Raw genomic sequence first — 12,451 nt, forward strand, 5'->3', positions numbered from 1 at the left:
GTGCTGAATAAATCTTGTGCTTCATTATCCCTGTGAGTTTTTCTGTGTGGGGCCTCTGCAGTGCTATTGCAGCTTTGCAAGTGATCTGGGATTCAAGTAGGGTTGGGGTGGGGGATGCTTGACTGTGTGGAATTCAGTGATAGCTTTTATCTTCTACTTTTGTCCAGTCTAGGGATAGAGCTAAGAACACTTGAACTTCAAGGTCCTTTAGAGTTCTTAGCTGATACCATCCAAGCTTCAGTCAAGCTAACCCAAATGAAGACATGGACTCCTAGGACAACTCCAGAGATCTCTTTGAACTCCTGAGGTTTCTGCCCCTCGATCCATACAGTAAATGATTTCAATACTTAGAACAAAGAAAATGTAGAGACTGGGTATTGTGGGGACACTGATTTCTGCTTCTGAATTCCTCCTTAAGTTTACACTTATCCTTTGATCCTGGCTTGAAGTTCTGGGAAAAAAAATACTCCACTCTAACACTCCTATGTGGGCTTTTGAGTCTCTTTCTTCTAAGAGAGATCACATTTTTTGAGAAAGAAAGTTGGGGGGAGGGACAGAGGGAGAGAGAATCCCAAGCAGGCTCCATGCCCAGTTATGGGGCTTGATCCCACGACCCCAAGATGATGACCTGAGCCGAAATCAAGAGTCCAACACTCAACTGACTGAGCCACCCAGGCGCCCCTAAGAGAGCTCGCTTCTAATGTGTCACCCCTTCAGCATTTTCCATTTGTCATCCTTTATTGAATCTGAGACCCACAGTTAATTGACTTATCACTCATATCAGTCAAATGGCAGATTTGGTTCTGAGGACACATAACCCCAGTTGAGGTGAAGTTCCAGCTAATTATGCTGCCTCCCAGTGTAACCTATCCAACGTTGTATTTCATTATTTCCCTTTAATGTGGAAATTCTTTTCTACTCGAGACAGCCTTGTTTTTTCCTAAAATGCACTCTGGCTTTTTCTTAGGGTATTCCTGTAACCAAACACCCTTCCCACTCTCCTAGTACATAATCCAATACTTTCCCTGCAACCCCTAATGAAGCCTACTCAGACCAATATCGCTGTAATATTTCTCATTTTCTGAAGTCTCTCAACCCTTGATAGCTATGAATTTTTAATCTCAGGATTCTATTGGGAATTATATGGAAATGTAATAAATGTTTATTGAATGAATGAAGAAACAGTGATAAAGACTGACCAGAAAAAAAGGTTTATTTCAAATCCTCAAAGATACAAAAATTCTTTTTTTCCACAGAGACCTCAGTCTGAGGAACAGGGACCCCAGCAAAGCGGTTTTCATTGTCGTGGACTTTAAGCATTTCCATGATCTGTGATAGTGGAAAGAAGAGAGAATCAAGATGGACTCGGGCTTCCTGAGCAGTGAATAGTCCATCTCTCAGATCTGGGTAGCATACTGTCTAAGGAAGCCTGATTAGTATAGTTGGAAATGAGATTTACTACTTCTAAGTATCCAATAAATAATCCTATGAACTATCTGCAGTTTGACCATCAGTGGCCCTTTCCCAGTAAATTCATTTTTCTACTATAAATTGCACTGTGAGCAAGATGATGTCTATGAAAAATAGTTAGCCAGAATTTTCTGGAGGAGATGTTAAGAGACAAGCCCAGGGGGTCTGACTGCATTTGGAAGGAGTGTGCATTACTTACCTTTGCTGCAAGGAGCATTGTACTCAGCAATTGCAAACTCATCTGAATAAAAACAAAACCATTAGGTGAAGTGAGAGGGAGAGCAAACATTTATGGGATACAGGTCAGTTAAAAAAACTTTTATTATGGGAAGAATTGTATCAGAAACATCAGCATTATCCACTCGATGCATTGCTTGCTGTTTTATAATGTTAACTCTTCAAATATAGTATATTTCTTTCCCCTAAACTTCTGAAAGACAGTTCAAATGTTATGCTTATTTAAGTCTCATGTTGTCTTATCTGAAGAAAAGGGAACTAAATATCCTACAGGTGGTCTGTATTAGTAGTTGATGGATTTATACAATAGGTAGTTTCTACAATGTAGGTATAGAAGACAGAGAAGAATCAGACTTGATGGAGACAAAAATGAAAGAACAGTGTAATAAGTTGCCCCCACACATTTCTCAGATCTAAATTTTTGTGATCAGAAATTTAATTTCTGGGGCGCCTGGGTGGCTCAGTTGGTTAAGCAACTGCCTTCGGCTCGGGTCATGATCCTGGAGTCCCGGGATCGAGTCCCGCATCGGACTCCCTGCTCAGCGGGGAGTCTGCTTCTCCCTCTGATCCTCCCCCTCTCATGCTCTCGGTCTCCCATTCTCTCTCTCAGATAAATAAATAAAAAATCTTTAAAAAAAAAAAAGAAATTTAATTTCTAAGTCAAAGTTGTTCACACTCACCTGTCTCATAGTAATCATAGACTTTCACTATGGCTGGCTTCAATTCTCTCACTGGGACATCTTGCAAAACCATGAAGGACAAGCTGAGTGTCTGATTTGTCACCTAGAAAGCAAAAGGGAAGTACAAGCTTTCTTCTCTCTTCTTTGGATGAGTTTAATTATTCATCTACTTTTGGAGGGAAAAACCTTTTTATCAACTAACAGTGTCCTTAAGTTGTACAGAAAGCTTCCAGAGTGAATGAAAACGTCCTTAAATTTTTCTTAAATAACCCGAACAATTCATATACTCCTATCAATACTGGTACATGGGCTCTGTTTGTAGGGGGTGAATGATATATGATTTTGTTGGTTGAATGGCGATGTCCATTTTTACACATCAAGAGATTTGGCATAGTTTTACTTCTCTGTCTTGTAGAAATACTGTGTTGACTTAAAAAGTCATATAAAAGGTCTATCATTACAGCCTTATTAAAATTTTACAAAACTTGTAAAATATAATGACCATTAATATATGAATGAATAAATTATGTTAGAACACATAACTATAAAATGAGATTGGTTTATTGGTCGACTGATCTTATCATTTTATGGTACTTCCTTGCTGAAATGGACAGTATTTTCCTCTTTTATACTGTTGATATAATAATTGAGATGTGAATTATATAATTGATATATTGAGATATAATATATATAATATATAATATATAACATCAATTATTATGTTGATGTTGATGTAATAATGTAAGGAAGAAGAAACCCAGTGGTTTCTTCCTTACATTACTCAATATCTTCAAAATAACTTATGGATGCAAACACATTGTGCACAGAATTTTTTGCTTATGAGGTCCAAGAAGTATTCATATCCCAGTATTATAATAAGCCATTTCTTCCCATAGTCTCGCATGAAATGTGAATAAAGGAGACGAGAATATTTAATGGAATTAATATTAGAATGCTCAAATTTTTGCCATGGAGGCGATGTCTCCAAAATGCCTTCTTTCACTTCCCTTAGGATAGGATTCGTATAGCTCCCTTAGAGAGATTATTATCTATATATTTTTTGCAACTAGATTGGCAGGGCTCTCACCTTATCCAGATAAATCAAAACATGGTTGTTGCTGACTTCTGTTCGGCTCACATGGTTAGATCTTTCAAGCTGAAGAAAATCAATACATCACAAATGTTAATAAACAGATGAAGACTCTGGGAAAACCAGAGAAATGAAGAATTTTTATTACCAAATTAAGCCTGAGGGTAAAGTTTCTTCAAGTGATTTTTGTAAGTGAAGATGATAATGTTTTTATTATTTTTTTATTTTATTTTTTTTAAGATTTTATTTATTTATTTGACAGAGAGAACGAAAGAGCACAAGCAGGGGGAGCAGCAGAGGGAGAGGAAGAAGCAGGCCCCCTTCCGAGCAGGGAGCCTGATGTGGGACTCGATCCCAGGACCCTGGGATCAGGACCTGAGCCGAAGGCAGATGCTTAACCATCTGAGCCACCCAGGCGCCCGATGATAATGTTTTTAAATTAAAAATGAGAGAGAATTTGGATGCAGGGTTTGATATTAGTATGACACATGACCTATGTGTAAAGTTGATATATCTGAAGAAAAGTGAAATAAGTATCCTAAATTTGGGAATTTTCCATATTTTGATGTTCAATGTATATTCTATTCCTTCATGAAAGAGAGTTGTTTTTTTTTTAACTTTTTTGCTTGCCTTAACTTATAGCAATCTCATTTTTCTCTGAACTTCTATAATAATTATAGTTCATGTCTACAGGTCACTTTCATATTTTTTTCCACTGGTGCATAAGCTTTATCTTCTTTTTTTTTTTTTAAGTCTTATTAGTTATGTAATTTCTACATCCAACGTGGGGCTCAAGCTCATGACCCTGAGATCAAGAGTCTCATGCTCTTCCTACTGAGCCAACCAGGCGCCCCTAAGCTTTATGTTCTTAAGAGTCTAAGCTCCATGAAAGAAGGAACTTGCTGACATTCTTCTTTTAGTAGATGTGGCTCCTAGAAGAGAGCTGTTTGTAACATGAAACAGACAGTCCCCGTGGGTGTATCAAAGCAGTGGACGAAAAGGCTGCTGGAGCTGGCAAGGTTACCACGTCTGCCCAGAAACCTCAAGAGGCTAAATGAATATTATCCCTAATACCGGCCACCCCAGTCTTAACCAGTTGTGGAAGAATGATCACAGAACTGCTTGTTTCAGTTGGCCATTTAAGTTTAAAAGGAAGACTGGTTAATGATAAAAATGCCTCGGAAAACCTTCAGAGGGAAGAGAGGATGTTTTGTGGACCATTCGTTTGTGTATACGCGTGTGTGTGTTTTAACTAATTAGTTTTTGAAATAAGTACTCTTTAGTGGGAACAACTTGACCAAAAATCTGTCACAGAATTTTGAGACCCATTAAAACAAAGTTTAGCGAAGGAAAAAAAACACACCAAAAAACCCGTATACAAGCATGTTAAATTATATTTCTGACTTTGGAGAAAATATTAGTCTTTGATAGAAGTGATTTAAAATATTTTAATATTTTCTTAGTCTACAGATACCTAAAACACTAAATAAAATAGAGCCTCCTGGACGTATACTAGACCTACCATTTTCACTGTTGGTTTCAGGGGAATGAAGCCGGATACCATCTTCACATCAATAATCACCATGTTAGAGGTGGGACGACTCCCGGTGTAACTGAAGATTCAGGGAAGAAAGGAATAAGGGTTTTCTGTGTTATTAAATATTCTCTTTTCCTATGCCCAGAGCAAACCCTCACAGCCCTCAAAGGTACATGGAAGTCTTCCTAAATATCCTACCCAAGTGGAAGACGGTTGTGCATTAGAATCTCCAGGGAATTTGTTAAAGCCACAAAGACCAGGTTGTACCCTAGACCGGATGAATTGGGACTTCATGTGTGTGGACTCGAGGTTGTGCAGTTTAAGAAAGCACGTGATGCAAAGCTTGGTCTGAGACCTCTAATCTCTGCCAGTTATTTTTACACATACTTTAACTTTTTTTCCTGTATAGTATCCCCACCCAGGTTAGAATATTCTTGTGGACAGATACATTTTTTATAAGCCCTAGAGCCATTTGAATACTGCTGCATATATATCTATTTTTTCCCCCAAATTGATTATTTTGTATATAATCTGAGATTTATTTATTGCCAGTAGGAATCCTAACTAGAGAGTCATTACTTCCTTCTTTTCATGCTTTTCAGGAATTCTCCATCTCTGCCCTGGAGAGAGCAAGGATGATATAGACGTTCATTACAAGAGAATGAAATCAGAGAATTACTCAATGACATTAGAGTTAAATCAGAAATTCAGGTCAGATGCAAGGGCTAACGTTCTTTCTTTAGCTATTACTGAGGGGAATTAACCTGTAAATAATGAGGTTTGACAATCATAGATCCTGGAGGCAGGAGTTGTACAACGTATAGGTACCCCACCACGGAGACATTCTATAATATGAGGATGAGGACAGACACACTGCTTTTTCAATAAATGTAGTGCAAACATTAACTGACACACTACTCAGCTTAATGAGGAGTTCCAGTAAAAGGACTGGTTGTTATGCCCAGAATTAGATGATTCAGTCAGAGGTCTTACCTGACGTTCAGTGAGATGTGGAAGCTGGTGTAGGCTTTGGGTCTGTCACAAGTTTGGGGCAGAGTCTGTACCTCCAAAGCAAATGGGAACTCTGCCTTTTCTGGCAGAATATTGTATCTCAAGGATGTCTGTAAAACAACAAAGACAAAAATCTGTGTTTCTCCCTTCTCCTCCCAACTTCCTCCACTGGTTCTCTGATTCGCCCTCTCCGTTGCTGAGTCAGGGGTTTTCCGCGGGAACGGCTACCGTGGACCCTCTGCCCCGATGGGGCCGGAGAGTCTCACCTGGAGGTAGACACACCCTTCTCCTGTAACCGTCATGGTGTATTCCTCGGGCACCTTCGGCAATGAGGTCTGCTGTAGTAACAGGCGGTTGTCGTCGTCCACTTGGAATTTGGTGACAAGTGTCCCTGAATATTGGACGGCCACCTGTGCGGGCTTCCCAGTCCTGGTGAAGGTGGCTGCTCCATATCTGGACAGGGCCTGGAGAGCCACCACTGTGTCCTGGAAGAGACGAGCGAGAGAACCTGCGTAGGCCTGGAACCTCCCCAGGGCCCAAAGGCCCATGTCAGCTGCCACAACTGGGGCTTTGATTTCCTCTTTTCCTGCTTCGCTCGCTAAAATATTGGAGTTCTAATTTCAAGATTGATTATAAGCCTTAGATAGAACCATAACATTCACATATCTGCTTTAGAAGCTTATTTTATGGGGCGCCTGGATGATTCAGTCAGTTAAGCATCTGTCTTCTGCTCAGGTCATGATCCTGGGGTCCTGGGATCGAGTCCCGAGTCGGGCTCCCTGCTCGGGGGATGGTGGGGAGCCTGCTTCTCTCTCTGCCTCTCTCTCTCTCTGTCTCTCACGAATAAATAAATAAAATCTTTAAAAAAAAAGAAGCTTATTTTATTTCTCAGAAAACCGACCTTTTTTTTATCTATAAATAACCGTGGGATATGGAATGTGGAAAATATCCATGAATGGGAATCATTTACTTGATTTGGCTATTTGCCTAAGAGGTCTTATTTGATAACTGTGGTCATTCCTGCCACCGCTCAACCAAAGTTCAGTCTGGCTCTCACCCCAGATTAAACTCTGCTCTGCTGCTGAGGTCTGTGCCCTGAGAAAGCCTAAGGTCGTTTGCAGCCATGATGAAGGTCATGCTTAATTATAATTCTTTTCTTGATTTATTGACATTTTTTGGCTCTCTCTCCTTTTTTTTTTAAAAAGATTTTATTTTATTTATTTGTCAGAGGGAGAGAGAGCACAAGCAGGGGAGTGGGAGAGGGAGAAGCGGGCTCCCCACTGAGCAAGGAGCCCGATGCGGGGCTCGATCCCAGGAACCTGGGATCATGACCTGAGCCGAAGGCAGCCGTCCAACTGACTGAGCCACCCTGGCGTCCTGGGTCTCCCTTTTTTATTGGAAGTCTGGATTCCTCCCACCCCCACATGTCATATTCTCCATTCTCATTAGCATTGAACCTGAATGACAGTCTTTAAATAATAGATTTCTAAGAAAGAATAACTGTTTTAATAAAAGTGTTCAGTTTTTTCCATTCATATGGAAAAGTGAGAAATTAAATACAATGAAAAAAGATGGAATGCCATTTTGTCACATTCTCTTTCTCTTTTAGGTTTAGCCTGTGGGCTAACCTCTAACTTCTCTGAAGATGAAATGTCCTGCTCTGTATATATTGATGAATTTTTAAGATATAAGATTACATAGTTAGGCTCAGGATGTTGGTGCAGTAAAGAAAATTCTTCATGCTCCTGGTGAACAGATGTTTGTATAATAAGAGGTGAATAGTGGAACCATAAAATGTGTTAGCTTTAAAATAAGTCAGTTAAAGGGGACCTACGAATGGAGAGATTTGCAAGGACAGATTATTGGGTTTTGAGTAGCATTCCTGGGAAAGGCACTCTTAGAACTTCCAGAAGATTCCAGAAGGTAGATTTTTTTTTTTTATTCATTCTGCTGTGGCCATTGCATACCGGGTCCCATTTCCTTAGGGAGGTAGAGTTTTTATCGGGAAGAGGGGGCTGTGATGATAACAAGGATGGGGTCCCAGGATTGCAGGTGTTTTCTTTTTAGCCCTCTTTGACTTTCATTTTTCCTTATTTCTCACTATCCCTGAATACTAGTAATATTTTCCTCATTCCAAGTTATTCTCAACTTCAGTTTTTCTTCTTGCGTGTCTTTATAGTTTGTTCAAAACTTTTGATACCTAAAGGTGAAGTGAAAACTTCTGGGAAACACAGACCTGGGTGGAGGAGAAGCCCCCCTGGGAATTCTGTTGCTTTGTGATCCACTCCACGATGCGCGAGGCGGAAGTCAGCTCCTCTGAGGTCGGGGCAGGCTGGGCCGTGAGGTAAGCCAGGAGCACATAGGATGTCATTTCCACCTCAGCTGAGGGAGCCGGGGGTTGGTAAAAATGCCCCACTGGTGCCCTGGGTTTCTGAGGTCTCTCCCAATGGATGGAACTATCTGGAGATGAGAAAAAGATTTATGAGTGACTACATATTCTTATTTAATTTAAGGTGAAAGTACCTAAGCCAGAGCTGAAGTTAAGGAGTACATTCCCATTCTATTCTCTTGAACCTTATCTAGATACTTTTCCTTCTGTGTAAACCTGAACTTGGTTTGTTTCGGCTAGCCGAAGGCAGATGATGTTGCTGGCGTCAGAAGCCCACGGCCATCGAAGTTTTCAAATGGTTGCCATGGTTGGGTTGTCGGGGAAAAAGAGCAAGAGCAAGTTCCCTTACCGACTGTGGGGATTTCCTCTTTCTGATGTTATCCAGACCTTATCTGGGCTTTGTTAAATTTTCTATAAATTTTTCTATAGAGGTTTCTTGTGAGGATCACAGATGACGTGAGATAGTGGAGTTTGTACTCATGAGGCCAGAAAAAATACATAAGCCTTTAAATACCAAAGGCTGACAAGAATGTGAAATAATGGGTACTGATTTACACTGCTGTGGGAAGGAAACTGCTCTTTGGAGAGCCATTTGGGAATATCCAGCAAGGGGGAAGACGTGTCTAGCTTACTAATCAGCAATTCACTTCTTGAAGTGTAACTGAGAGAAACTCACACACGGGTACAAGGAGGCATGTATATGAGGGTTCACTGCAGCATGGTTTGCAATAGCCACAAATAAGACACAAGAAAGGATCCATGAGGAGAGACTCCTTAATATAAATTATGACCTATGTGTGCATTGCAATATATTATGTGGCAGTGAAAATAATGAACTAGAGCCACAGGCGCTCATATAGGGGACTCCATTAGCACAAGGTTGAATGCAAAAAACAAAAGGCAGACAAACAGGCAAGAAAACAAGATGCAGAAATACTCAAAAGTGTGATACTGTCTATCCAAAGATGAAGAACACGTAAAAATTCTCAATATTGTTTAGAAATAGGTATGCAGGAAAAAATAAAGAAACCCACGGAAATTGTAATGACAAATTCAGGATAAAGGTTACCTTTGGAGGTGGGAGTGATATTTTTGGAGTGGAATTTTTCCTGCCTGGTAATTTTGTATTTCTTAAGCTGGGAGGAAAGTACATAGTGGGTTGCTAATTATTCTTTATGTATTTTTGTATATCTGAAATATTCCCAATACATTTTAAGGATAAGCAATTAATGGCACGGTCAAAGGAGAAAGGTAGAATATGTTTTAGGAGATAAAATATTATTTGCATTTTTATTTTCTATTTCTTTGACCCCTCATATAGACCACTGTATACATAGGAATATTGTGTGAATATGAATAGATTTATCAACATTATCAGACTTGTGATATGAGCATAAAATACCAGAATTTATTCGTAGGGTTATTTCCTCCAGTCCTTTCTTATGTTTAAGATGATATGATGCAGCAAGTAAGGATTGAGTATATATTAAGAATGGCTATTGTAATCATAATAGGTAATACTTTTATAGCACGTACTATGTACCATATAGTCTACTAAGTGCTTTGCTTGTATTAATTCATTTAATATTGACACAACCCTATGAGGTAAATACTATTATTATCCCCATTTTACTGATGAAGGAACTGAAACACAGACAAGGTAAGTGACTTGGCCAAGGCCTCATATGTGAAATGTTTTGGAGCCAGTCTCCAGAGGCTGAGCTTCTCACTACTACAGTATACTGCCTCTTACCTTTTGATGTGTGACTTGCTAAAGAAATCTCAGACTTTATAGTGATATAGACAAGAGAAGAGAGGGGAAAGGGATCACAGGATGTAGGTGTGGGGGTTTTGCAGTACAGTTCTTGATACAGAGAATGGGGGATAGGAGAAGATCTCAGATGTGCTCTCACCTTCCTTCACAGCTTCCTCATGAAGTAAGTTGAGTGTCTCTATCCTCTTGTCCTGGTTACCTGCCAGGGCAAAAGCATAGGCCAACAGTGCCTTGGTGTAGACATGCTTTCCATGGGCTCCTTCCTTTGCTGACCTCCAGGCTAACTCCAGGCAGAACAGGGCATTGCGGACAACGGGGTGCTGGGGAGGGAGACAAGACGGGAACCAAGCTATGTGACCAGGGATGCTAGCATTCCCAGGTAAGCACAGATCATTTTTCAAATGCATGTGTCCATCTATTCTCATTCTTGTGGAAAGAGAGAATAGGATCTTTATGTTATTATTACATTCATAAGGCAGGAACGCGGGCCATGTTTTTAGAATTCATTTTGGGTGTGTATATGGCAGCAGCGGGAGGTCTCTAGGGGAGAAATAGCTTAGGGGCATCACTGGGACAGTGTAAATCTTTCTTAGCGGATTGACCCAATTTTCTGTTGATCTGGGAAGCGCCATCATGGCATAAAAGGAAAGCTGACACTTGACTTTTAGTAGGATGATGGTTCTGACAGCATGGCAACAATTTCATTTGCCTCCAGAACTATGCCTCAGCAGGGAGATGAGGTGGTACCTACAGTGGCGGGGAGAGGAATCTCCAGAAGGGCAATGGTGACATAGGCAGAGAGGGTCACTTCGTCTTCCACTCCGCCCTGTAATTGTGAGTCACAGAGAGAGATATGAGTAATTTAACTTCAGAGAAAGCTCTTCCTTAACTCTTTGCCTTCTGCTGTGTCATGGAATTTATCCTCACTCCTATTCATCCCCATGGGGCCAGTTATCACAATCAACCTAAGTTCCATCCCCTCTTTCTTGGTACGATCCAGGTTTTATTTATTTATTTATTTAGTTAGCTAGTTACCTTTGCTAATTCCTACATTATTACTTCCTCTCATCCTTGTAGACATCATAAATGGACAAATCAAAACTAACTCTGAGGGCCCCTGGGTGGCTCAGTCGGTTAAGTGTCTGCCTTTAGCTCAGGTCATGATCCCAGAGTCCTGGGATCGAATTCCGCATCGGGCTCCCTGCTCAGGGGACGGTGAGGAGCCTGCTTCTCCCTCTCCCTCTGCTGCTCCCCCTGCTTGTGCGCTCTCGCTTTCTTTCTCAAATATATAAATAAAATCTTATTAAAAAAACAAAACAAAAACCAAAACTAGCTCCAAGAACACCTCACCTTAATGGCATTGTTGAGCAGAGACCCGGAACTCCTGAAGCAGCCGTTGTCCTTCTGCTTTTGGGAGAGCCAGATGAGGGCTTGGGTGATGTGTTCTTCATCAATGAAGATATACGTTCGAGCCTGGGCAAAAGTCTTCAGTACAAAGGCGGTGAGCCTGAGCAGCGGGGGAGGGGATGATGATATTTATGTTGTTATAATCGTTTTATAACTGTGGCACAGTAAAGGCTTTTTATGATGTTGTTTACATTGACGTGAGTCACCTGACAGGTATTCCTGTGTATTTAGAATGCCCATTGCCTTTAGACTGCTTGATTAATCTGCTAGATCTAGTATTTCCTTGCTGACTCATTTTCTCATTGCTACAGAGAGTCGAAGTACTTCTGATATTACTTGTTTTTACTTATTTGAGTAAGGCTTTCTTCTCTTTAGAGATTTCCTTCTGTAGATGGCAGAATCTTCTCATTTAGAAGACTGAATAACTTCAAACTGCTTTGCTTTGCCTTAGGGATTTTATTTATTCATTTTTTTAAGTAGGCTCCACACCCACCGTGGAGCCCAACACAGGGCTTGAACTTGTGACCCTGAGATCAAGACCTGAGCTGAGATCAAGAGTCAGGTGCTTAACTGACTGAGCCACCCAGGTGCCCCATGCTTTAGGGATTTTAAAACAATGTAGCATGTCCCTGGGTCCTCCTCATTTCTTTCTTCCTATTTATTCACAGTCAAGATGAGTATGATCTAAAAACATATTAAAAACTGAAGTTAAAAAAAAAGCTGAAGTTAACATGGTTTATCTAGAAGTTAGATGATATGTTCACTGGCCATATATTAAAAAACTCATGGCTATGGGAACTATTCTAGAAAAAAAAATAACCTTTTAAAAAAATAGCTATTTCTTGGCATATGGGTG

The 12,451-nt window shown here is 40.4% G+C and overlaps 1 protein-coding gene across 1 annotated transcript in view; it reads right to left on the reverse strand.

The window, feature by feature from the left end:
* Positions 1 to 1,195: 1,195 nt before the first annotated feature.
* LOC118548820 (alpha-2-macroglobulin-like) overlaps positions 1,196 to 12,451 on the reverse strand; it is a 40,223-nt gene continuing 28,967 nt past the window's right edge. The window contains exons 26-36 of the mRNA XM_036112937.2: positions 11,539 to 11,695; positions 10,940 to 11,014; positions 10,328 to 10,508; positions 8,262 to 8,485; positions 6,292 to 6,510; positions 6,008 to 6,135; positions 5,000 to 5,090; positions 3,475 to 3,543; positions 2,388 to 2,490; positions 1,670 to 1,711; positions 1,196 to 1,329 (exon numbers count right to left, since the gene is read on the reverse strand). Of these exons, the coding sequence (XP_035968830.1) occupies positions 1,313 to 1,329; positions 1,670 to 1,711; positions 2,388 to 2,490; positions 3,475 to 3,543; positions 5,000 to 5,090; positions 6,008 to 6,135; positions 6,292 to 6,510; positions 8,262 to 8,485; positions 10,328 to 10,508; positions 10,940 to 11,014; positions 11,539 to 11,695 (1,306 nt within the window). The 3' untranslated portion in view covers positions 1,196 to 1,312. The remainder of the gene's footprint in view (positions 1,330 to 1,669; positions 1,712 to 2,387; positions 2,491 to 3,474; positions 3,544 to 4,999; positions 5,091 to 6,007; positions 6,136 to 6,291; positions 6,511 to 8,261; positions 8,486 to 10,327; positions 10,509 to 10,939; positions 11,015 to 11,538; positions 11,696 to 12,451) is intronic.

Source organism: Halichoerus grypus, chromosome 6, assembly GCF_964656455.1.
Source record: "Halichoerus grypus chromosome 6, mHalGry1.hap1.1, whole genome shotgun sequence".
Classification (NCBI taxonomy): domain Eukaryota; kingdom Metazoa; phylum Chordata; class Mammalia; order Carnivora; family Phocidae; genus Halichoerus; species Halichoerus grypus.